The sequence below is a fragment of the Sander lucioperca genome, chromosome 12 (genome assembly GCF_008315115.2).
Source record: "Sander lucioperca isolate FBNREF2018 chromosome 12, SLUC_FBN_1.2, whole genome shotgun sequence".
Classification (NCBI taxonomy): Eukaryota; Metazoa; Chordata; class Actinopteri; order Perciformes; family Percidae; genus Sander; species Sander lucioperca.
The window spans coordinates 5,270,927-5,297,014 of record NC_050184.1 but is presented as its reverse complement, the minus strand read 5'-3'; the positions used below and the strand labels follow the sequence as shown (position 1 = coordinate 5,297,014).

Sequence of the window (26,088 nt, the reverse complement as noted above, 5' to 3'; positions counted from 1 at the left end):
AAACATCCCATAAATCCTCAAATCTAGTGCTACTGGCTTATACACCCTTCAAAGTAAGAGAGAGCCTGAGAGAAATGCCACAGCAAGCTAAAAGCACCTGCAATGCCAATGCAGGGGGAGAGAGAGAGAGAGAGAGAGAGAGAGAGAGAGAGAGAGAGAGAGAGAGAGAAGAGAAAGAGAAAGAGAAAGAGAAAGAGAAAGAGAAAGAGAAAGAGAAAGAGAAAGAGAAGTGAACGTCCTCCAGGTAGTGTTAGAGCAGCACTTACATTCACTATGGCCTCCTTGGTCTGAGCCATGTCTGATATGACGCCATCAGTGATGATGAGCAGCACAAAGTACTGAGACCCGTCCTGCACTGCTGCTGCATAACTAAAACAGAGAAATAATCAGCACAAAGTGGTTTAAGACAGTACCACAGACACCATGTTAAGGTAAAGCAACATTTCAAACAGATGCAGATATGTCCATGAATTTACATAAAACTCTGAGATTGGTTTAAACAACCACAGAGAAAGTCTAGAGCAGCAACGTCTGTGTCTGAGATTAAAAACATTAAAAAACTTGTTTTTAACATGGTTTTCAGAAAGAATGTTGCCCCCCGCCCACCATATGACACAAAAGCTTAATATAGACATGTAAAGAAGTGAAATATGTTGTATAGCTCTTCATGTCTCAGAGGTCTATCCAGACACAGCACAGTGAGTGTGGCCTAGTTTCAGTCGCCCATCGCTGGCTGCTCTATGAATAATTTATTAAACTGTTTATGCAAGTGCTGCAGTCTTATTCTTTTAGAGCATTATTGATTGCCTAGCACTGGATTGACCACACATGATGAGCAAGACGGGGGAAAAACATGACAGATCATTGTGAGACAGGTGAGAGGTCAGCCCTTACACTCGCTTTCAAATTGGTAAATTTGACTTTGATGAGTTGGCATTTTAATCAAAGCGCTTGACCAGTCAGTGACAAGGCCAAGAGCGATGACTGGTGTTGAGGAGATTAAAGAGACCTTTGTCTTCCACAGCTGCCAAACAGCCATGTGGGCCACACTCACCTCATTTGACCACATTAGCAGAGTAATAACTGCAGCAATAAACACAATATTGTATTATAGAGTCTATATTTTTAAGATTACTCCATAGATGAGAACGTAGAACATTAAACATATTAACAATTTAACATCATACTGTACATCTAGTATACAGCATGTATTTTGCATCAACACCATTATCCATTTAAGAGCATTCTGCCTGTGCCTCATGTAAAACAGTGAATGTATAAACTTCAAACCCCTTCTACCAAAAACAATTGTATGTTCTGCTCAACATCTAATGTTAAGATCTGTTTCTGGCCATGTAAAAGAGTCATTTTAATCTTTTCATCAATGGTTTACTGGATGACCTATTTCACTTGTTCTGAATAGTTGAGGCACTGCAACCGCTTTGTGAAGAATTTTATTCGAGTTTAACTGCACTGTAGAAATTGTATTTATTTTAAGTCTGCGATTGCTTTCAACAGAGACTCTTCAAATAATGTGACATTTTTAATTAGGCATAAAATCCTTCTAAGAGTTTTATTTATGAATCATGTTGTATTACTTAAGTGTTTATTAATGTATTTGTCAAACACAAATGTGTACACCCGTGCCTTATTATAGTTTCACTACTGTTTAAACAAACCATGTGGTGCAGCCCACCACCACACTAGACGTCCAAAAAGCAATGTAGCATCTGCACTCTAATATGTCTGGTCCTGCATATACTCGATTACCATTTCTATTCATCTCAGCTTGGAAGCCGATTGTTTATTTTCCCTTCATTAGTTCTGCTCAATTCATAGAGAAACCATAATTCACTGTCTTAATACCTCTGACGGCATTTCTACCCGCTTAGGATTATTTACAATTTGACTTTCAAAGAAAGGACGACTGTGCTCTGTGATGTTCACTGGGACAGTGCTTGTACCTTGCCACATGATTAACAACAGGAGCAAAGTTGGTGGGTCCATATAGCTGAACTGTCTTAAGGCTTTGATGGTAAGCTTCGAGAATCCCCTCCATGCCGTTACAGTACGGGTTCTCAATGTTGCCATTCTGAGAAAAACAAAAACAAAACATGAACGGTACAGAAACCACAATTGTAGTCAGAATGGAATTGACTTTACAATTAATAGTTAATGTAAACAATAATTAGTGTTTCATTATTATCACAATGTGTCTGGGAGTAAAGTTGAAGAGTAACTTAATGTTAATGTCAGGCTGAAAAGAGTGTTTTACTTTCCTCTCAGGTTGAAAGTTTCATACAGTATTTGTCTGTCGCACCTCTGACCACAACCAGCAGTGATGTCACAGTGTACCGAGTACTCTGGCTTGTTTACAATATTCTCAAATAAAAATAAAAAAAATTAAAGCTGCAAGCAGTGATGACGGGCCCTTGCTCCTTGCCAAGGGGGTACTAGCAGACGCAATATCACATGTAGACCACGCATTCTAAATTTCATGTAAATCGGATTAACTTTTGCCAAGATACAACCGTTCCTGTTTCGACACCCACCTACAGGAACTTGGTCCTCCATAACTTGCGCACTGTTTTAGCTATCAAAAATCTTTTGATAACTTTTTGTCATGAGGGTCCTCTGAGTCTATATGCAAGTTTTCGTGCCGATCGGACTCACGCCTGAGGAGCAGTTAGACAAAGTAGGTTTCCCATATATCGATATTTTGCCGATTATTGAAAAAAATTAAAACGGCGCCATCTAATGACCGATTGCCGCCAAGTTTGGCACAGATGCTAAACCGGCCATGAGGAACAATGTGTTCAAGTTTTGTTAATGGCACAAAGACCCCGAAAAACTCTGGACTTCTAGGCTGGATACAAAACCTTCTGTAAGGGCTAGGAAGACAACAAAGACATCAGCAGAACGGGGCAGCTGTTCGCTTTTAGCTCCAAAAGACTGTATGTTTCTACTAGTTATAATTATAAAGTTATTAAGTTATGAATCAGAAGTGACATTTGGCGTCGTATATGACCTATATGCTCGACCTCAGAAGGGGTAAAAGGGCCCAAACTGGTCTACGTTGACTATAGCACCCCCTAATGGCCGATCTTTACCAAATTTGGTACAGAGCCTCAGAGCGGCATGCCGAACAAGCATCACAAGTTTCGTGTTGATAGCATTTAGTCTGTCAGAGATATTGCAATTGCAAATTTCCCATTTAAATGCATTGAGTTGGGGCGGCCTCTAGCTCACCCAGTAAGAGCGTTCGCCCCATGTTGGCTGAGTCCTGCAGCTGCCTGGGTTCGAATCCGACCTGCGGCCCTTTGCTGCGTGTCATCCCCCATCTCTCTCCCCCTTTCATGTCTATACGCTGTCACTATAATAAAGGGAAAAGCTCCAAAAGTAATCTTTAAATGCATTGAGTTATTGGCCAAAACAAATAAACGTTGATTATAGCGCTCCCTAATGGCCGATCTTTGGCAGATTTGGTAGAGAGCATTGAAGTGGGATGTTGAACAATGATCTCAAGTTCTTTGCTGATAACATTTAATTTGGCCGAGATATGATATGATATGTGTGTGGTAACTAGCTAGGAAAATTTGTTTGGTCGTCAAATCGGCATACTTTAACGTAGCAAAATTCTTTTGATAACTTTTGGTCAGGTCCATCTGGACATGCTGTACCAGGTTTCGTGCAGATCGGTTGCATGGCCAACAAGTTCAAAAAAGTTGGTTTTGCCCATTGCACGATATTGCGAAAAAACTTCTTAGCGGAAATATTCAGGGCCTGTATCATGTGATTCAGCTTAATTCAAGGAACACGTCGATGTAAGGCTTTCTAATGTGCAATGTGTAATGTGGGAGTTTTAGGCAAAAACACATTTGACGTCAGTATAGCACCACCTAGTGGTCCACATGTGTCATTTTTGGTAGGTGAGGTCCAAGACCCATTGTACATCTACCCCGTAAAATTAAAGTTGTTCACATTAGTGTAAGTGGTGAATCCAAATGTGGGTCCCATAGGCCACACCCACTTTGATCAATCAGTATCCCACTGTAGGGGTGGCCTCAGGAGTGGCCCTAGATGGTACCCATCAAATTTTGAAAAAATCGGATGAGCTATTCATGAGATATAAACTTTATGTACTTGTAGCGCCCCCTAGTGGCCAATTTTCGTAAAATGTGTGGGGCACCTCCAGAGGGTCATGGCAAACAAGAATCTTAAGTTTTGCGTTGATAGCATTTATTTTGGTTGAGATATGGCAAAGTTGGTGTTTTCATACTTAGCTACATACATTTGTTTGTGCGTAATATGCGCAATTTTTATCCTATAAAAATTCTTTGGATAACTTTTTGTCAGGTCCATCTGGAGATGCTACCTGCCAAGTTTCGTGCAGATCAGTCACACGGTCTAGGAGGAGTTCGGCAAAGTAGGTTTTCGATAAATCGCGATTTTTCACGCATAAAAATCTAGGCAGAAATGGGCGTGGCCTATATCAGGAGATTCAGCTGGATCCAGGGAACGTGAAAATATATGGTTTTTAAATGTGCGATGTACGGTTTGGGAGTTATAGGGCCGTTTTTTTTTCTGCAATAGCGCCACCTAGTGGTGGATATTTTTTTTAATCTTTGCAATTTTCACTAGTTGTGACATGTGTGCAAATTTTTGTGAGTTTTCGTGCATTCTAACCCCCTCAAAAATGTGACGAAGGACTCGGAAAAATAATAATCTGACCAAAAACAATAGGGTCCTTGCAGTTTCACTGCTCGGGCCCTAATTATATGAATCTGGGACATGTTTAGCCTAGCAAAGCACTAAGAATGGATATATCAACTACTGTATATTCTGCTTTGTAGCGTTTTCTGATGTGTCAAAGTCAGGGAGTCTTTATTATCCCCGAGGGGCAATTCGTTGTGCAGCAATAGAATGTAACATAAACAACACATAGGCTATACAAACAACAGACACCATCAATAAAGGACAAAAATAAATACATACTACACAGAAGTCCACATTTCACATTGAATTATTAACAAAGCCTACAGCAGCAGGAACAAAAGAGTTTTTGTGTCTGTTTGTCTGTGTTTATGAATGTCTAGTTATTATACCCTTCAGAGTGAACTCAGATTATGCCACATTGGTGCTTACTAATTGCGAGAAAACTACCATCATGCATTGCGCAGATGTGGAAAAAACACAAATATAGATGACTGCCAGAAGAAAGAAATGACCAGAGGTCTTCGTGAGTGTTTGTGATTTTGTCATCTAACACAATAGAGATAGTGAGTGAATGAATGAGTGTGTCATGTGAGTGAAAACTGTCTAAATCCAGATGGAAGCAGCTAGCCTCCTTTAAACAACAACCCCAAAGGTGGCTTATTTACACATATTTGTTGTTAGCTGAAAAGTTTGTTAGTCAAAACATTTTCAAAAATACATCCAACATCCATTTTCTATTTCTAAATGTGTTAAAGCTGTTAAATGCGTCATCAGATATTAAGGAAACATGCTAAGTTGAAACACTATCTTTTCTGACAACAATGTTAATGCCAATATTTTCTCCTTTTGAAATTTCCATTCCGTGACGGAATTTCTGTTTGTGTTTTGGCCTGTGTGTTGTTACCCAGTTTGACAACCAGGCCGGGTTGCCAGATATACCTGTAAAAACGTAAACTCAGCGCGTTACAGCTGTAACGTTAGTACAGCAATGAAAGCAGCAAACAAACAAACAGGATCAACAGAGATAGATTCTACCCGACCTAAAAAAAAAGGCATGTTTCTAACAGTTGCGTGACCAGAGACAAACCCTGGGTAAATATTGGAGATGTATTTGAAAGATGGAGAGAGCTTAAAGCCCAAAAGGACGCCGAGTTGGCTAATTGAACAGGTAAGCATTAGCTTCAGGCTAATTTATCACGGCTACAAGGGACGGGCATTTTATTTAATTTCAACATTTGTGTACTCACATTGAATTATATAGATAGAGTACTAGTATTTTGAATTTGTACTGCAGTAACTATTTTAAACACTAGCTGTCAGTATTACATATTGCACCTTTAAGTACAAAACAAACAGGGTGTAAATACGACAGCTTTAACTTTATAGAAACTTAGACTGCTTTCAATCAAAGCTAAGCTAGGCTAAACACACTTCTGGGTTTCTGTACTGGAAAAAAGGTGCAACAGTGATGCAGCAGCTAGGTGTGTTCTCAATCACAACACACCACACCACACCCAACTGTGATCAGGTTCATCCGACTTATATCTTATTACTTTGCAATTTTCATTGCAACCCACAGAGAGTCTGTGTAGTAGTACTTCTCTGCCATAAAAGATGGAGCAGTGTGGAGTTACTCTTTAAGGGCTGAAACATTTTGAAAACTGTCTGTCTTTGCTCCCACAGATGTGCTTGTCAAACCTTGCTTCAACGGTTACAGTAGCTTCCTTAGCAACAAGGCACATTTCTAACCGAAAATATATAATAAAAATATTTCACCCAGGAATCCCACTTTACTTTTAAACTCACTTACAAGACTAAAGGATAAAAGAATGAGGCTTCAATTATATGGTGGGATGAATCTTAATTGGCAAATTTTAATAGAAAGATGATGCAGACGTTACCCAGTAGGCAGACTCCTCATTAGGCTGTACTATGCAGCAGCCAGAGAACATTAGCTGGCAGAGACAAGCCAAATTGATTTAAGAATCCTTCAGCCTTACAGAACCTAATTTGCACTATAAAAGGTAAACGAAATTCACTCTGAATTATGCATGTCAGAGGTGTAGCAGCCTTCATCTCAAAATCCACACATCCATAATGCACGTTATCCATACATGTTGGAGAGAGCATAAAAATGCAAACAAGTGCTCACAGTCAAAGATAAGCTCCACTGGGAGGGCCAAATTCATTTTCACACATAGAGTCTGATTCACTTTATTAACAATTCTGATGCTGAATTACAACCCGAGTGTCTGAAATAACCCCAAAGTTTACTCACCAGAGGGAACTCGTGGGAGACCCTCCCATCAGGGGGCAGCTTAGCACCGAATCCCAGGGCAGGGAACATCTTATCACTGTCGTAGTCCTGGATGATCTCTCCCACGGCCTTCAGGGCCATGGCATAGGCATTCATCTGGTATGGGTTCATGTAGTGCAGTGACGTGGACTGGGATGGATTTCCTTCCAAGACAAGAGAAGTCAGAGTCAGTGATGCAAACCATTAGACTGAGGCCGAACTGACAGCTGCAACAGGAGCAACATGAGAGACCCGAGGCTAAATTGGATGTTTTGAATGAGAGGAGGGGCTCAATGTGACTATCTGGTTTATTAGCAATACTGGAATTCAATGTTTATATTATGTCCTTGACTTAATTTTTATCGTGCAAACACTTTAATAAAAAGAAAGTGTAACAAGTAAGAATATTACAAGCAAGGAGAAAACTCCAGCCTCCTCTTTGATTAATGGAAAACGCCATAGTGATACATCAGATGATAAATGGAAGCACAACAGGATGATGGGAGTTAAAACACTCACCGTTTGATGCAGTGAAATCAATGGCCACTGTGAAGTGAATCTGAGTCCTGAAACAGATGAATGGGGGAAAGAATGCTGTTAACAATAAGAGAGGCAGGAAAACTCAGCGCTGCAGTTTAATGAGGCTCTCCCTGGTTTTACTGTGCCTTCTGCTCTACTTCTAATCTGACAAAACCACAAACACATCTCACAAAAACCTAGCAAAACTATTAAAGGCAGAGTAATTTCACAAATGGCCACAGAATGAGCTGCCGCGGCTGGCTACATGATTTGACTAAACATCACACTGAGGAAAGATATGGTTATTAACACGGCAAACAGATGTAAAAAGAAAATAATCCCAATTCCTTACTAGCTGTTTTTGACTATAAACGTGTTTGTTCAAGATACATGAACATTTACACAATCATGTATACTGTGCACTATAACCACATCATAATCTTTATTATCATTGTAATCACGTTATTGTCTTTGTTCTATGCGGTTGCTATTTTATGGTCAATGGAAAAGTTGAGGTCTTCCATTCACTGCATCAATCTAAAAAAAAAGCAGCCTCACAAAATGTCCAAAGAGTACTGGATATTTTTTATTCATGAACCCGTAATGATAGCCAACACCTTGAAAAGAAACTACACATGGCTGAACTAGTCTCTGCTGGATTTGCCCATGAGACAAACGGAGAGAGAAAGGGAAGGGGAGCTTAGATCACGTGTACTCTTTCATTGTGATTAACACTGATTGTCTTTCCTGACTTCACCTCCATTCAGAAATTCCTACATGTGCAGTATCGCCGATAATGGCACCTTCTTCCTGAGGCGACTCTGACCCCAGCTCATTAATCAGCATTGAGCTGGACCGCTCAGCTGACAAAGGAGAATTGTTACAATGGCATGCTGCTTTAAATTTAAAAGTCTCTGCTGAGTTCTGTGGTTAGTTTTGAATGTTTGGCTAGAAAAGCAAGTTGGTGAGTTAGTGTTAACTTAGCGTGCAGGACTGTAGAAATGCTCACACGGGAACTGTCAGTCAAACTGCCTATTACAGTCGGTCATCAGAGCTTAGCCTGGAAGTTCATCCTCAGACAGTAGCTGCTACACTCTGCGGAAAGTGGGAGCAGCCTACAACATGGTCCAATACTTTTTTTGACAAGTGTCACATTTATAGCATTAATATCCTAAACCCATTTACAACGCACAATCCTTAAAATATAAAAATATACTGTATATAAAAATGAACAAAGAGTTTAACAAGAAAACATACATAAACGCACAAAACAAACACTAAACAGTTAGAGTTTGGGTTGTCTCCGTCCTACTATCTATTCATCTATCCTACTCTGTATAGTAGTTTTTCATGAAGATTCACTGGATAAACAGGTTCAGAAATCAGGCCATTTTTAGTAATGTCACTTTCTATTAGAGAAAAGTACAGAGAAACAAAAGGCCAACATACCATGGACACCTGCAGTCTGTCTATCTGTGGGTTGATGCAGGACGAGTTAAATCTCCCATCACACGTTGACTGGCTTGGCTTTCACCAATTGTTTTTCTGGAATTGCTTTTCTTTATTTCACTTGTGACGCGCAGTGGGGATTTGTTTAAGAGATGAGCACACAAATTATTTCGAAACTAAAAAATCAATATGGATTGAGGCTGACTGATGCTGCACTGTTTCTAGGTCTAGAATCAGTGACAGATGGTTGATCTAGGGTTACTATTTTTATCCATGCAATCCTCAAATCTATAGTCCTTGAGAGTGGATGATTCTTCTTTAAGTAATGTATCGCTCTTAGGACTAATTAATGCACCATCATCTGTTCCTACATTTGATCAGGAGTTCAGAAATCTGAGCCTTTAATTGGCCTCTCAAAACCTGATTAAGGACAAATCCTTCAGAACAGGCAGTCCAATAATTCCCTATAGGTTTCACTCTGTCCTTCATATCATCACTAACTCGCTCAGCATCTCCTCTTCTCTCGGTTTAGTCCTCGGCTAAAATGACAGCTCCTCAACCATATGTGTATCACCTTGAATCACAGCAATGGTTTAAAATAGGTACAAACGTATCTGTGTCATATTGACTTTCCCCTTTCAGTTAGACAAACACCATATGGCAGGAATCTTTGTAATGTGAAATCCCTACAGTCTTTGCAATCTGGGACGGATGGATGTAATGAAAACAGTGTGACAAAGAATGCAGCTAGGACACAGTCTCATCAGTATGTGCTGTAAATTGGCCAACCCAGACTACATCAATGAGAAGATAGGCACAGGGATTTTCTTGTGTAATGAAATGCAGGCAAATTAACACAAGGGAGGAGGTTTGGTTTCACAAGTGGCGGCACATGTAATATTTTTAATATATATAGTATAAAGGATAGTAGAGATATGTATACCACTGTATGCACTAACATTACTTAAAGTCCTTTTAAGTTTCTTTGATGGAGACCTGATACTTTCTGAGCCTCAATTTTACTACCAAAGCACTGAGCTTCACTGCCTTTTCTTAAATTAAAATAAAGATTAACTGATTTTTTTTTAACGTACAAAACTAACACAGAGTGTAAAGACGTTCTCCTCGGCCTGAGCAAAGTCTGCAGGTATTATTTTCAAGGCTGCATACAGCCCCAACAACCACCAGCAATTAGGTAGGGCGGCCTGTATGTAGCCTGAGAGGCAAAACACAGGACAAAAAAGGTACCCTGCTGCTGCTCGTTAAAGGGAAAATTCAGTCATTTTCAACCTTATCTCTATCTATTTGAACCAGATATGGTGTGAAAAAAGCATGTCATTATTTCCAATGTTTTCCGTGTCTCTGGTGTTCAGCCGGCTGCAGCTGCAAAATCTGCTTTACTTCGGTCCTCTTATGACGTGACAAGAGGATGAACTTCCCTTCTCTCTTCGCTTGTATTGCAAAATAGCTGCGCTTCCATCAGCAAGAGGATGTTATGGACAAGATTTTTTTAAAGTGTACATTTTACAATGTTTTGACTACCTTAGATATTTAGCCAAAAGAAGAGGCCAAGGGAGGCTGCAGCTGGAGCAGGGAGGATATGGCTGGCGGAGGCCACGGGAAGAGAACAAACACCGACTGCCTGGTGGTGCCTTTGCGTTTGTGCATGTGTACTTGGACAAAGATGTGACCTTTTTCAGAGACAACCAAGGCCTGCAGGGCGATTTTAGGGTGTTTTTTGTCTGCCTCCGAAGAAAGAATGAGATGCCAACAAGTACTGTTTACCGGCCAGCTGCTTAACAAGAAGCCACAGGGGAAATACAGCGCGTAGAGCCGACTACATATACCATCAGTACTGATTGGACATCCACATTAAAGATGTAATAACTGAGGAGGACTCAGAGGAAAATATCCAAATGTTTAGCGACCCAGATCTCCCATTTGGACTATGGTGACTGGACAGTAAGACAACAATGGGTTACACTTTACTTGAAGGTATCTACATAAGAGTGACATGACACTGTCATGAACGTGTCATAAACATTATAAACAAGTCATAAACGTTTATGACATAACGCTTCTGTCATTAAGTGTCATTCGGTTTTTGTCATGACAAGTTAGGGTTAGGGTTAGGGTTCATGTGTCATCTTATGTAGATACCTTCAAGTAAAGTTGTTACCCAACAATGTTCAGAGAGATTTTAGTAAGAAATCAAACTGAAACTATAAAAGTGAGGGGGACATATGCCCCATCCCTAATGGAAATTATGCATTTGGATATTTAGTATGTGGCTGTAAAACAATAAAAAACAAAGGGTCAGGGAGGTCTAGAGTGGAGATTGTCATGACAGTTTCCAGATGCAGCGATTCCCCTGACAAATATGAACACAACTGTGCCTCTACTTTAGACTGGGTAAACCCAGCCCAATCTGCCTGCGATTTGATTTCGCCCTGTAGCTCAGGCTGGAAACCTGTACATTTTTCTATCCTGCTTCCGTTACATATCTGCGGGGACCAATCACAAACTGGCTTATCCACCTGGCGCGCTATTGGCGGGTTTAACACGATGACGATAGCTTTTTGTTTACATTATACATGGCGGCCACTTAAGTGCAGCGACCCGTTGATGCTGCTGTCGCTGCTGTTTTAAAAGATTTCAAAGGCAAATTTTCTCTGAAAACAGAACAAAAACTTGCCCTGGAGCAATTCCTACAAAAGAAGGATGTGTTTGCCTTACTACTGAGCGGCTTTGGTAAAAGCCTAATTTACCAGCTAGCCCCGCTGGTGGCCAAAAGAATGGAGCTCAGCTCAAACCCCGTTGTTGCAAAGTACGTCGGATCGTTGGTCTGAGTGGTTGAAGGACTATCCAATTGCGTACAGCGTCATTTGAACTATGCCCGTTGATCACGCCTCTTGTGCAGTAGATTGAGCTTGGTCTGGTGATAGCCAGACTACCTCTGCTTCCCTGTTATCTCAAAACTGAACTGTGCCATATATACATTTAAAGTGAAGTGCCAATGTTCCCCTGTAAACAGGACCAACCAAGGCACTATCTCAGAATGAAACACCAATCTTTTAACATCAAAACAGATAACAGATAACAAACCACTATGCAAGCAGTCAAATATAAAGTGGCAGAAGAATGACAGCCAAGAAATATCTATTTTCAAGAAACAGTGAACACAAAAGGGCAGTAAAGACGAAGAAAAGAAAATGGTGTACTCCTGTAACAATACCACTCTGCAGTCGACCACAAAGCAAACCTTAATGAAATGGAGAAACAAAAACGCATCACTTTCTACCATTTCAGGGCAACAAGATATTTTGGGATGAAACTATTAAACCTTAATAAGATCTCCACACAACAGAGACTCCACGCAAGCAATGGCACGGCCGATCTCACTGCAGATTTGATTTAAAAAGAAAAATTTGAACATGCAATGAAAATAATTTAAATCTTTCATTAGCCTCTCAGAATCAGAGCAGCATGTGGCTTTTGGACTTTAATTACCTCTGTTTGGCTATATATCTGCCCCAATTGAACATTAATGAAACTGTATGAGTCAGGATGTAATGGTGTGTCTGGAGAAGAAATTGCTTTTTTACCCTCCGCTTCAGAAAATCATCTGAAATGCATCATGTTACTTATCACCTGTTAGAAAGGGAGCAGTAAAGCAAACACTTGTGAAAGGAGAACCCAATAGAGGAAAAGATCAGATGTATTTTCTTTTTCTCAGATGTATACAGGCTGATGCAGGATTTTGATCATATTTCTCATCATCTCTCTGAATGGCAGGGTTGGCAGACATTCAGGTTCAGCTTCTTTTTTTTTTTTTTTTTTTACAGTTGCTTGTTATACATTTGCATGATTTGAAAAAAAAGTAATCTTTCACCCAGTTACAGTAGTACAGATGCCAAACCAAAACAAAGTGATCCATTGGACAAACACTGACTGTGCCAGAACCCATAAATTGCTAATTTTGTTCTTGCAGAACAGAATTCATTCTGAGTCTGACTCAAAACATTTAGCAACTTGTTTTTTTCTAGAAACTTTCATACTGCACATCAATTTCCAATTGAAGTATGATTTTAAGTAAGATTTTCCGAAAATGTGTAAGATTAGGACGTAACAAAAGGATTCATTATAGTAAAAAAAAATGCTTTTATGTTAGTGATTTGTTGGAATATGTGTTTGCTCAGGTAGCTAAGATCTCCTTTTTCTATCTTGCTGATGTGAGCTGCTTATTTCCCCGAACACCATCTAGCCATTTAAAACACCAAACAACTTATAATGAGAAGATACATACAGTACATTTAATCTTCATTGGCCCACTGCATGTTTGGCCGTCCCAGTGGGGCAAATCCTTTTGTTTTTAATGAGCTTTTGTGAGTTTTTCTCATCCACATTTGAAGGGCTAAAGTTGTGGGGCTGTGGTTTATTTTCATAATGTGGGTGTTTTGAAGTCCTTTGAGACAGAAACAGTTATTAAGGGTTATACAAATAAACCTGTCTGACCTATCTTGGTGAATGTTCAGTGGAGAATAGGCTATAAAGGTTAATGCAATTTTAAAGTTGCCTGAAGGTTTTCCAGATTAAGTGACCAAAACAGCATTCACCTTTCCTGAACTCTCTTCAGTTAAACACTGGAAGTCTGTCATTTCCTTTTCCATGGCTACAGTTAATCTGGATCCCATCATGGATAAGCAGCAGCACTCATTGTTTCATCCCTCCACTGCTAGCACTAGTAATCTTGTTTATTTTCTTTATCAGTCTGTCATGCAATCTGCTCCAAGCAGAGGATCTGTTAGATGCTTTTATTTAGCTTTTCTTACTTGACAAATCAGGTTATTTATGACTGTGAAAATTTGTTGTAGTACACTTTTATATTTGCGGTTGTGTCACAAATATCTTACATTAGCTACCATAGCACATATAGATTATGAAGATCTATTGGATAACAGCAGTACACAAATAATATCTTAAAATATTTTGGCTTGTATATCTAAAATATTCACACGTTCTAGCGAGCTGCTGGCTCATAGACATCAAAGGAAAGAAGGGAAAGCAGACATTCACAAATCAAATGCAATCTATATATTTGGAATTAAATGGATCAATGTTTCAGTAGTAAAAACAAGTAGTCTAATAATATGAGTTAATATAATACCAGGGATAACTGAAACAAGTTCAAGACTTTTTCTGCATCCTACGTAACTGTCATGTTTTTGATGGTATCTTCCAGGCAATTCTTATCTCTGCTGCTCCTTACGAGACTTCTAATATACAAGGACTTCCTTTGATGACTGCACTATTCAAAGAAAACATTAGGGAGAAAAAAAACAGAAGGAAAAGAGGCTGCAGCGAGTCTTTCATGATGATTTAAAAGACCTCAAGAGAAAATATCAGAACACAGATGCTGGAGCGAAGTATTTTTTGGATTTATTTTATATTCAAATTGCCATTAGTGTTTTTTAAAGTAATAGTCTTTGTCATCAGCCCCTCTCCCAAACATGACACTAAAACCTGAGGAGCTTTTAATATCACAACATGTAACAAAAAGATGGAGTACCACTCTACATAATGCGTCACTGGGTCACATTAATTATTGGAGTAATCTCTCTCGAATTTGAAACAGTTGCATGTAAAGATTACCACTTTTCATTTAACATGATGGATACAAAGCTGTTTCAAACTTCAAACTGATGGTTTTATTACGAGTTCAATTCCAATCTGATTTTAGAGTACTGACATTAAGTAACACATGCTGTCCAACAGATTTAGGTGAAAGTAACAAGTGTGCTGCATTGGAAAGTAGCTGCATTTATGTTTCTTCTAAAAAATAATCACAATTAGAGCTCAATCAGATTCCTGTCAACACAATCAGAATAAAATGGCTATCAGTAGGATGTAGGTTGAACATTTTAGAACCATGAAATAGATGATCCATGTTCTTCCTGCACATGTTTACCCACTTGGGTTAAGTCCACGTTGTTCTCCTGGGAAGAGCCTTTCTCAACCATCTATGAATACACAATGTTTATTAGTTTACTATTGAATAGAAGGCGAGCCAGCAGTAGTATATTCTAACTACTTATTCCTGAATTTCCCCTCGGGGGATCAATAAAGGCTCATCTCATCTCATTTACTTCAATGGAAATGCATAGCAGGTAACTAACAATTGTTCTTAGCATTTGAAACAGGTCAATCTTTACGTTTTCTTTTGCTGGAGTGCTCGATTTAATGTATTGCGCATACAATATTACAGTAAAGCAATCTTTTGTCAGCTATGTGTGAAGACATCTGCCAGAAATTTGGGCAATATTTTTGGTGGTGAACATCTTTGACCTCCAGGTTAGTGGCAGCGTCTTTCTCCCCATATTTAAGAAACAGGGTTTTGCCATCTGAGGAAAAGCATTCTACACTACTCTTTCTGTTGTGATATTTTTCTTTAGATTAAATTTGAGTTTTGTAAATATTTATCGGCTCTGAAAAATCAGTTTGTATATGAAAGCAAAATCCAATAAAATGGTACAATGTGGTCTTGAATCATTTGCAGACCATTTTTTTGTTTATCTTATTTCAGGGTCTCATTTGGGACAGACTGATTACAGATATTTATTATTCCACCAAATCCCTTATATCCCACACATTTGTTAAGAGTAAGTTATCGCTCACTTCTGTCTATGAGCTTCCTTTTTCCCAAATGTCATGCAGAAATATGTCTGCATCCAATCAAAGCAAGAACAATAGTGGGAATACAGTAGTGTACATGGCCCAGTATCAGCAAATCCCAGAGCTCACATTTAGAACTTGGTTAAGTGTTTATCTGCGGTTTTGTGACTATGAAATTATATAAAGGTACACCAACAAAAAGACAAGCAACCCCATTAACTGAAGTATGAATCTAAATGCTTTACATTAAGATTTGGACCTACATTGTATAAGTCCTTTTGTTTTCCTTCTCCCTCCATTGTATTACTTTACAGCATCTTAAAGACCAACTAAATCAGAGGTGAACATGTAGTAAGGATAAAAAACACTATTACTTTGAGTGCATGTATGTGTGTCCATTTGCGTGATCTGGAAAGAGACCAACAGGACAGATCTGGGACACTCAGTCATCAACAGCAAAGCAGCAGAAAATTAAAACCAGGGCAGCCACTGATCCACTGAGAAACATTTCCATATGTGACAGGTTGTTCGCCTTTAATTAAGCTCTCAGATCTTCTCCATATTTTACCATAGTCATTCATATTCATTCACACTATGGGCCCTATTTTAATGATCTAGGGGCATGTACGAATCCACTTTTGCTAGTTTTACGGTGGAAAAAATGGTCCGTGCATCAGGCGCATGGTTCAAAAGTACGGTGGCCGACAGGGGCAAACGCCCTGCAACTTAAGAAAACACACGCAAATAGACAAAACACAAGCACATTAAGAAAACAACTTCATTAATTTGACAACACATGCACAGCATTCAGCAAACGCACTGCAAATAGCACGCAAACCCCGAAAAAAGAAGCGATGCAAAAAGAAAAACAACTTCATTAATTTGACAAGACATGCGCAGCATTCAGCAAACGCACTGCAAATATCACAACACAACCAAATACATAAACGCACTGCAAATACACACAACACAACCAAATACATAAACGCACTGCAAATATGAAACGATGCAAAAAGAAAAGCACACCAACCCAGAAAACAAATGCAACAAAAAAACGCTGCATCCAGATTACACAACGGAAGTTCTCCAGGCCTCTAGAGGGAGCAGCTAAGTGGAACAGCTGGATTTTCGACCTCACGGGGAGAGAGAGAGAGAGAGAGAGAGAGAGAGAGAGAGAGAGAGAGAGAGAGAGAGAGAGAGAGAGAGAGAGAGAGAGAGAGAAACTGCATAGACTGCATAGACTGTAAATATTAAATCTATGTTTGAGATCTGTTTTCTCTCGTTTGGTGGGTGTGTCTCAGCTCAGGTCACAGGTGATACTCAATCAGCAGAGACGTGTCTGTAAACTCGTGGTGATAAAACATTTAAAACTGCATCAGTGTTTAACGTTGACGTTTGTTTAAGCCACATGAGAGGGTTTAATTTCGAGGTCCGAAATTACTGAAGTGTAGGCCTCCTCAAGTGTAATATTGTGATTATACAACAGCGGTTACCAACAAAATAAGTGATAAATCTGTATTCATATTGTGGAGCAATTCGCTCTTGAAATACAAAAAACAGACAGGATTTCTAGTCCCTCCCTGTTAGTAAACCAGCCAATTTACCGTGGGATTTATCAAACTGAATAAATCCCGCTCGCACATGTAAACACAAAACTGCTTTGCTAACTCCAACGTGTTGTAAGTAAGACATCTGCTGAAAAAGTTATTGTATTCATCAGCATGATTGCCGTACTGTTTAGTTCACCAACATCCAACACACCACCACCAAGTACAAACACAGAGCGGACCAGACGCGAGCTTTTATTTTGAAAAGCCGAAGCTCGAGGACAGCACCAGCCGGGAGGTCATGAGACGGGAGCATAGACTGTATATTAATAATATATTATGTTATTAATAATAATAATAATAATAATAATAATAATATGAATTTAATATCGGTTAATAACGGTCGAAAATCCAGCTGTTCCACTTAGCTGCTCCCTCTAGAGGCCTGGAGAACTTCCGTTGTGTAATCTGGATGCAGCGTTTTTTTGTTGCATTTGTTTTCGGGGTTTGTGTGCTTTTCTTTTTGCATCGTTTCATATTTGCAGCGCGTTTATCTATTTGGTTGTGTTGTGTGTATTTGCAGCGCGTTTATGTATTTGGTTGTGTTGTGATATTTGCAGTGCGTTTGCTGAATGCTGCGCATGTGTTGTCAAATTAATGAAGTTGTTTTTCTTTTTGCATCGCTTCTTTTTTCGGGGTTTGCGTGCTTTTCTTTTTGCATCGTTTCATATTTGCAGTGCGTTTATGTATTTGGTTGTGTTGTGGTATTTGCAGTGCGTTTGCTGAATGCTGTGCATGTGTTGTCAAATTAATGAAGTTGTTTTCTTAATTTGCTTGTGTTTTGTCTATTTGCGTGTGTTTTCTTAAGTTGCAGGGCGTTTGCCCCTGTCGGCCACCGTACAAAAGGGTTGTTCTTAGTGTCTTTAAAGTGCTAATATTATGCTTTTGGGCTTTTTCCCTTTCCTTTGTTGTGTTATATACAGTGTTTGGTGTAACGTAACTACTTTTTTCAGGGTAAAAAGTAGTGTAACGCACTACTACTGAAAATTTGGTAACGAAACGTAGTTCCTTTTTTAATTCGCCGCAACGTCACTTTTACCAGGGACAGATTTGACAGTGACACTGCCTTCTCAGCTGCACGCTCACAAGCTCCACACGGGACGTGACAGAGGCTGGTAGCAGAGTAATCATGGCAAGCGAGAAGCAGCCAATGCTAACTTTTGAGAGCGTTTTAAGCTTTGTGGCTTTTTTCTGGACGGCGTTCTGAGCCAGGCAGACACAAAGCTGACAACCTCACAGATGGATGCGGTGGAGACGGGCTCATACATACACGTAGAGGGCCGCTGTGGACTTGTGTCTAAATACAATTATGAACCTGAAAATGAGCATAATATGAGCACTTTAATAATCATAGGTGTGTTTTGGGTGTAACATGCAATAAACCAATCAGAGTGTCATCTCCCATTCCCTTTAAAAGCCAGGTGCGTTTGTACCTTGGCGCATTGCTATTATGATGGTGGATTTGCTAAGCAGGAAGGAGAGATTTTCAGGAGAAGAAACTGATCTGCCCGTGCGTGAAGTGAAAGCGCTCGGGCAGATCATATCATAATACTATTTCACATTGTAATATTTTTATTTTTAATCTTTTGCATGTTTGTGTGCTAGAGTTTAGATTCTCACTATCCTCGGGCCGGGCCGGGCCCGGGCCAGACCCTTGATCAAGCAATTACCTATTTAGCCTAATTGGGTGGGGAGAAAGCTATGCCATAATCAGAAATATTATAAATATGTATATATAAGCTATATAAAAGTAACAAATGTGTACAAAATTTAGGCTGCAGTTACAAAATGCAGCACTTCATGCGCAGAGTCTCCTCCTCTCGCACGCATCACACCGGGCCTGCTGTGCTGTATTGTGTATCTTAAGTGCAACATGGAGCTTGAAGATGTAAAGAAAAAAAGAAAAACAGGAGAATTAACTTTGAGCAAGTGTGGAGGAAAGTCGGAGGTATGGAAGCAGTTTAAACAAGTCGTGGGCAGTGACAACAATATGTTGTTCATCATTGTTTCTTTTTTTTACTACTTTACTAATGCGTTGTTAAAATAACAATGAAATGCTTTGTTATTGAATGTAGACCAGGTTTTTGTTGGTCAATGGCGCGATCACTTTCCGCTGCCTCAAGACAGCAATAGGCCAAGAATGCACCTGAACACACCTCCCTGTAAGACCAGCACGCCCATGGGTGCACAGATGGGCGCAGGTGCATTTGCTATTTAAATAACGGTTGCGCTGGACGGGAAATTGACAACTGCGTCGGTCTTAAACTAGCAAAGACACTTGTGTTAGACTTTGCGCTGCGCCGGGTGCAAGATAGGGCCCTATAGCTGTGGATGTGGACAACATCATCCCCTTTAGGGCGCGCACTTTACTCACGTGTCTCTTGTGGAAACTTCCAGGCCACTGAGTAAATGCAGTCAATAATAACACTGAAGAAAATGTGGACCGGTGCTGCATTGGGCAGCAGCGTAGATTGGAAAAAAGGATGAGTCAGGGGAGCCAAAGTAATGCATTTAGATCTACTGTATTAAATCTCACAGCAATGATTATGCGCCTTATTTCCATGTATTAGTCACAGCCATGACATTTTTACAATGCCCACAACACTAGCTAATGTCCTTTGTATTGCTGTAGCAAGTTTTAGCAAACTAGTTAACTCCTAGCCTGGGAACCAGACAAATCTGCAAACTCATGTTTTATTTGTTCTGGCAGATATGTCTGGTCCCCCTCCCGTTCAGACAGATTTCTAGTCGGCCAGGCCCTGGTCCGGCCAATTACAACCGTTTATCTCATATCTCGCGTTATGACGTCATTTTTTACATTTGACGTCGGTCTTTGGCCGATGTGAGGCATCAGTATTTGTTTGGTTTTCACGTACTTCCGTATTATTTAGTGCCAGTCGGAGAATCATAGATTACAAGCACATAATGAGCATGAGTGTAACCAGTAGCTAAATTTATCCTTTACAGTAAGCCAGGGTTGTGCAGGTTGTGACCAACTCTTTATTAGTTTTCACACCATTCACACAGAATGTCACAGTGTCGCGTTTATAAAGCTGACATATTAATGTTAAATAAGATAAAAGTAATTAAAGATCCCTTGACTTTGCTAGGAATTCTTAAAATTACATCTACTATATACTCTTTATTGAAAGAAATAATATGCAAATATTTTTAATTTTATTAGTTTAACTACTGGACACAAGATGCCTTCTACTTAACTGAAAAGCCCATTCTCAGTATGTGTGTAATGGAGTTTTCAAGTTTTCACGATCTTTCGGACTAGTTGTGATGTCTTGTACACCTTAAACTCAGATTTAAGGTGAGCACAGAGAAACTTTCCCCCTTTAGCAGATAAATGAGAAATCTGCCTTCTAGTGTCAAACTCTACATAGATAAAAAAAATGAATTATATGTTCTCAGACTTTCTGTGTCATTGCCCTACGGAGCCTGGCACATAGGTAATATATAAATATACTGTGTATGCATAAAAACATCATTACCAGACAAACATTTGACTTACCCTCCTTTGATGTAATCCAGGAAGGTGTGCTCTGACTCCACATTGAATGACAACAAGGACACCTGAGAAAAAAAGGTCCAAACAGATTATGTCATGCTTGGTAATTAAGGAAAGCTAAATCTACCAATCTACACATTAACACTGACCTCTGAGCTAACCACCCACAAAATGACTTATCCACGCAGAATGATTTTGACGCCTGGGCATCATATTAGTATTACAGTCACTGAGAGTGAACAACAGTGTGGCTGTGCACTGATGGATGATCAGTGTGATGGATAACTAGCCACAGATTTTAATTGCAGAGTCACCGCATAAAGCAAAAGCAGTCAAAGTACTCAGGCAGTAACAAAAGCTCTGGCTCATTTATAAGCATCCTTTACTGTTCTTCACTAATATGACACAGACAAGAGTCCCTTCATGCATCACTATAGACTTGGTTATTCCCCCCATTCAGGTCACAAGAATGTTTTCCCATCTACTTAAATCCACTGTCTGGATCAAAAGCCAGGAGACTGGAAATGGGACAAAAACATTTAACAGAGCTAAAATGCCTGATGCAAACCACTTAGGGGAAACTTCCTGATGAATACAAAAGCAAAGGGGTGTGAGTGCACCAGGAGGTTTTCTCTTATCTCAGAACTGAGCCTCACCGTCCCAGAGTGGATGTATCTCTTTTTCTTTATTTTCTTCTTGGCGTTCACCACCTGGTGTGAAGGTAGAATAGAAAAGAAGGATGATGATACAGTAACGTAAACTTGAAGCACAATTTTTTTTTTTATCCACCCTTGGGCAAGTAATAAAAACATCTTTGTCATCCCACACCATGTCTGTAAGGGTAATGGAGAACAGGGCCTGAATCCAATATCTGCAGTAGGTGAGGATGAGATAGCATTGATCAAGCCTCATAGCAAGACACAGATTATTCAGGGGGATTTTAAAAGCACCTACTGTACAATGTACTGCACATTACCAAGCTAGGGGATGGTGGATCACCATATCTGTCCCAACCATTTACTTGTAATAAACAGAATGATAACCACATACAGACTGAATTACATTAAAACACTGTGTAATGTGGGCAACTACAGTACTCCTTGATTTAAATGAATGTTACATTTAGAGCCTGCAGTCAAAAACATGTGCACAAAAGTAAGCCATCACGGTCCAATCTCCAATCTCTACTGCTTATATTCTATGGGTCTGCACACAAACATAAAGCACAAGCCTGGAAAAACTGTGCGGTATAATAAAGTAAAAGGCATCCCACTCGCTCTTTTTTTCTCCTCCGTTCTGCCTCTGTGGTTTCTGATGCTACTCCTCAACTCCTCCAACACAGATGATGCATCATAGCACCGCGGCCATCACTCAGTCACTGCCAGGTTCACATAACGTCACACACACATCACCCTCAATTACGGCAACCTCTGTTGGCATTAACCTGCTGTCATCTCAATTCACAGAGCTAATGTTTGCAGGCTCCGTTCATGTCAGGTTGAGTACTGGAATCTGCAAAGAGTTAACACCGTGGCCGGTGACCTAATCAAATTCTTAATGTGTCAACAGTAAAAAAAAAAGAGGGCTTCATTTCGTTTTTGACCACATCTTGAAAGTGATTCAAGGGCACTGACCTGGCAAAGATTGGATGAAGAAACTGCTGCGTTTCATTTTCTAATTAAAATACAGAAAGGTTTGGTGAAGGGTAATGGATGCACCTTCTTCTGCCATATCAGCAGTGTGAAAGGGCAACTCTGCATGCCACTCACTTATTCTGTCTCACTCTGTCTCTCCTTACCTATCCCCATCTACCCACCATCCTCCCCCTCTCTCCATTGGCCCTGTTCTTTCCTTAAGCCACCCCCATGACTAATTCACAGGCTAATGTAACATGGCAAGTGTTTTAATGAGCAGGGACCAATAGGAGCCTCCCAGCGCCTAGCAGTAATACCAATCTAACCCTCCAAGGACCATCCAAAAAAACTCTAATCAGCAGAATAGTTCTGCTGTTTTCCCATTTGCATTGTCCCCACGTTCCTCATCTGGTCAACTGCACCAGGGTGAGGAGAGACAAAGGAGGCCAGCTGCTAATCTCAAATAGCCTGGCTCAAACAACCACAGCCTCCTAAAGTCATTAAACTTTGGATAACAAGACCTTACTAAGCCAAAGGGCACACTTATTTGGTCTAAAATCGAACTTGGTTTCTCACACTTATTCCCAGAAATGGAGCTTTGGTTTGTTTTTGTGCCAAAGAGGCATCCACACTTCATTCAGTAATAGGTTGTTCACAGTTCTGTCCAGCTGCAGTATGCTCCATGTGCTTCACTTGGCTTGCAACACATTAAGTAATGGATGTGGATGCACACATATCTTATATATATTTTTATACAGATATACTGTAGATATCAGAACAACCATCTTCTGGTAAGTCTAGACACCATGCTGTTATAAAAAAAAATGAAATGTGTAACCTCAAATCATTGTTTTAAATAAAGCTCCTCTGCTCTGAGGCTACACAGTCTCCACTCACCTCATAGACGTTTAACTGGTTCTGACCCCGACATAGCTCTTTATAAATGGTGGTGAATTCACCGATGAAATCATGGCTGGAGAAATAAGACAAAAACTGCATGACAAGCTGTTCATTCAGATACAGGGGGTACAACCCTGAGAGCTAGAAGATAAAAATAGTTTGAGGAATTACAACACACAGCCACAGATGGAATCTAATATTCAATATTGCTAAGAGCAAGTAAAGAGCAAGTAAGTAGAACAGATTGTGAATGTGATAAAAATTTAATTCATGGAGGAGTTAAAGGAGAAACATGTAAACAGTGGGCAAGACATGGAGAAAGTTGTTGTTGTTGTTTTTGTGTGTGTGTGTGTGTGTGTGTGTGTGTGTGTGTGTGTGTGTGTGTGTGTGTGTGTGTGTGTGTGTGTGCATCCATTACCTCCCGTCTCTGTCCCAGTCATACACCTCCACTTTAATTGTCCTGTGAAACACATCAAAAGAGAGGGAAGTGTTGAGCACATTGATTTAACACATATGCTTCACAGTGAGCATTTCTGAAATGACGCAGAAAAAAAGGAAGCTATTAAAGCTCATTAATTGTTAATGAAGGCTGAATTAAATCAAAAAGAGACTGCTCTGTGTTTTAAGATGCAAACATATTTCTATGGAGAATCTCAATAAATTAGCTAATGACAAATCCTTTAACCTAGACTGAGATCATTACACATTCACACAGCTTAGTTTCTGTAAAAAAAAAAAAAAAAAAGTAAAAGAAAAACGTTTTACCAAACCACTCTGAGATTTTAATGAATTGTTCACTGTGTTTGTGTTTCTCTCAGAAGAGAGAGTTTGAGGTTGATAGAGTTGCCAGAAGTTTGGTTAAAACATTTGCCTGCACATGTCAAAGATAGAAAACTAACCTCTTGGGAGGAAGCATATTTTGCAAGTTCCCGAAATAAGTTGGAAGGCGAGAAACCAAATAGGTAAGCCTGAGATAATTCACTGACAATAAGGAAAGCACTTCCTCTTTTCTTCTTTATCTGATGGAGAGATCAGTGGCCTACCCCTCCTTCCATCAGCTGCTGTCAACCATATGTCTCTGGGTCCAGGGGGAGGCAGGGTGATAAAGGGCTGCCCTGTTATCCTGACCTGAACTCATTCTGTCTGCACTTAACGTATTTCCCCTCCTATAACAAACGTGTGCAACCCATGTAGTGCAGAGAGAGATAAGGCAAGAATTGTACTTTGAATCTGTCACAAAACCAGTTCTCACTTTAAATACTGAATCAACATATAATACAGCCAGATTTCAGTGTCAGAGAAAAATCTTATCTTTCTTGTACTTTTGACTAAAAAACTAATGTGTTTCAACAGTCAGGGCAGATGATTCCCCAGTGATGTCAGTCAACATCAATTTTCTCTAATGTAATTTTCTTGCAACTAATGATGCGGGTCATAAGAGGCACTACAACACGATCAAATCTACTGGTGTAGATACAGAGAATTAGTTCCTGGATCTTATTTCAGTTCCTGCATCCACTGCACGTTTGAGTGGAAATGGAATATCTGATCACTAACAAAGCAAAATGACTACAAGAAATTTGACAGATTCACATGAGGTCAAAGAAGTTCAAAGCCTTTAGAATTATTGCACATACATACTGTGGGTCAAAATGAGGCCAACAGCAATTATTACAAAGCTATTATATTTTAAACATGTTTAAAATTTGATTTGTTGAGAAGTAGAGAATAAAAATAATGAAGATTGCAGTTTTGCTCTGCTGTGTAGCTCTTGGAAATAGAGTATGTCAAAAAAAGCAAACTTCAAATATTTTACAGGAAACGTCGGGGAGACCCAAAAACACAGAGGTGTTTGGTGTTTTAAGCCCCCAACGTCGCCTTCCAGGCAGCACAGCAATGGTTATGTTTAGGGTTAAGGTTAGGGTTAGCTGCCTGGAAGGCGACATTGGAGGCTTAAAACACCATCGAGCAAACACAGAATCCTCAAAAGGGAATCCTGCTTCTTTCATGCGTCCTCTCCATCTGTCTGACCCAATTAGCTTCTCCAGGCAGGTGAGCAGAGACGGGATCGGAGGGTAGAACCTTGTTTGACACCCAGCGTGGTGGAGAGAGCGAGGTTTGCACACACGCACACGCACACGCACACACACACACACACACACACACACATACACAGATCAGGGCTCTTCTGTTGTACCAGCCACCTTTCAACATCTATAGAACGATGAGTACAGCAACTCTTCCTCCCCATATCACTTTCTTTCTCTCTCCTATTTTTTATTTTCCTGCCAAACTCCCTGCTCCTCTGGTGTCCCGCAAGACTCTGAAGAGATTAGATATAAAATGAGATGCTGCTGAAGCAGCCAATCAGAAAACTTAAAATGCTCTGAAATGCTGGTTTTGGGTAAATCAATGAACAGCCAGGCAAGGTAGCATGTAGTCACAGACAGGCCTGTAATAATTATCTATTACAGCAGCAGATAAAATAACAGTAGAAAATCAATGGTGTCTAAATTTGACACACCCAAACCATTTTGAAATAAGTACACAGCATATTGAAATGCTGCGTGTCTTTGATTTTCACTGGAAAATTACACTCCATCTGAGTATGTGTGAGTGTGCAAGACACCTTATTGTACATCCTCATTCATCTTACCTGTCATAGTCTCCATTGCAGAGCGCTCTGACAGGGATGGAGAAGGGCTGCCACACAGGGTTGAGCGTGTTCTTCACCACTTCGGTCTTGTGGCAAATGGTAAACCTAGAGACGCAGGTCAA

General features: G+C 39.9%; 1 protein-coding gene across 2 annotated transcripts in view; it reads right to left on the bottom strand.

Annotated features, from left to right (window-relative positions):
* cpne5a (copine Va) overlaps positions 1–26,088 on the bottom strand; it is a 71,935-nt gene that overhangs the window by 4,700 nt on the left and 41,147 nt on the right. For both annotated transcript variants that reach the window (XM_031286791.2, XM_031286792.2), the window contains 9 exons: positions 25,967–26,071; positions 23,729–23,770; positions 23,308–23,383; positions 21,433–21,486; positions 20,780–20,841; positions 7,532–7,578; positions 6,995–7,176; positions 1,965–2,092; positions 267–369 (listed from right to left, as the gene is read on the bottom strand). In XM_031286791.2, the coding sequence (XP_031142651.1) occupies positions 267–369; positions 1,965–2,092; positions 6,995–7,176; positions 7,532–7,578; positions 20,780–20,841; positions 21,433–21,486; positions 23,308–23,383; positions 23,729–23,770; positions 25,967–26,071 (799 nt within the window). The remainder of the gene's footprint in view (positions 1–266; positions 370–1,964; positions 2,093–6,994; positions 7,177–7,531; positions 7,579–20,779; positions 20,842–21,432; positions 21,487–23,307; positions 23,384–23,728; positions 23,771–25,966; positions 26,072–26,088) is intronic.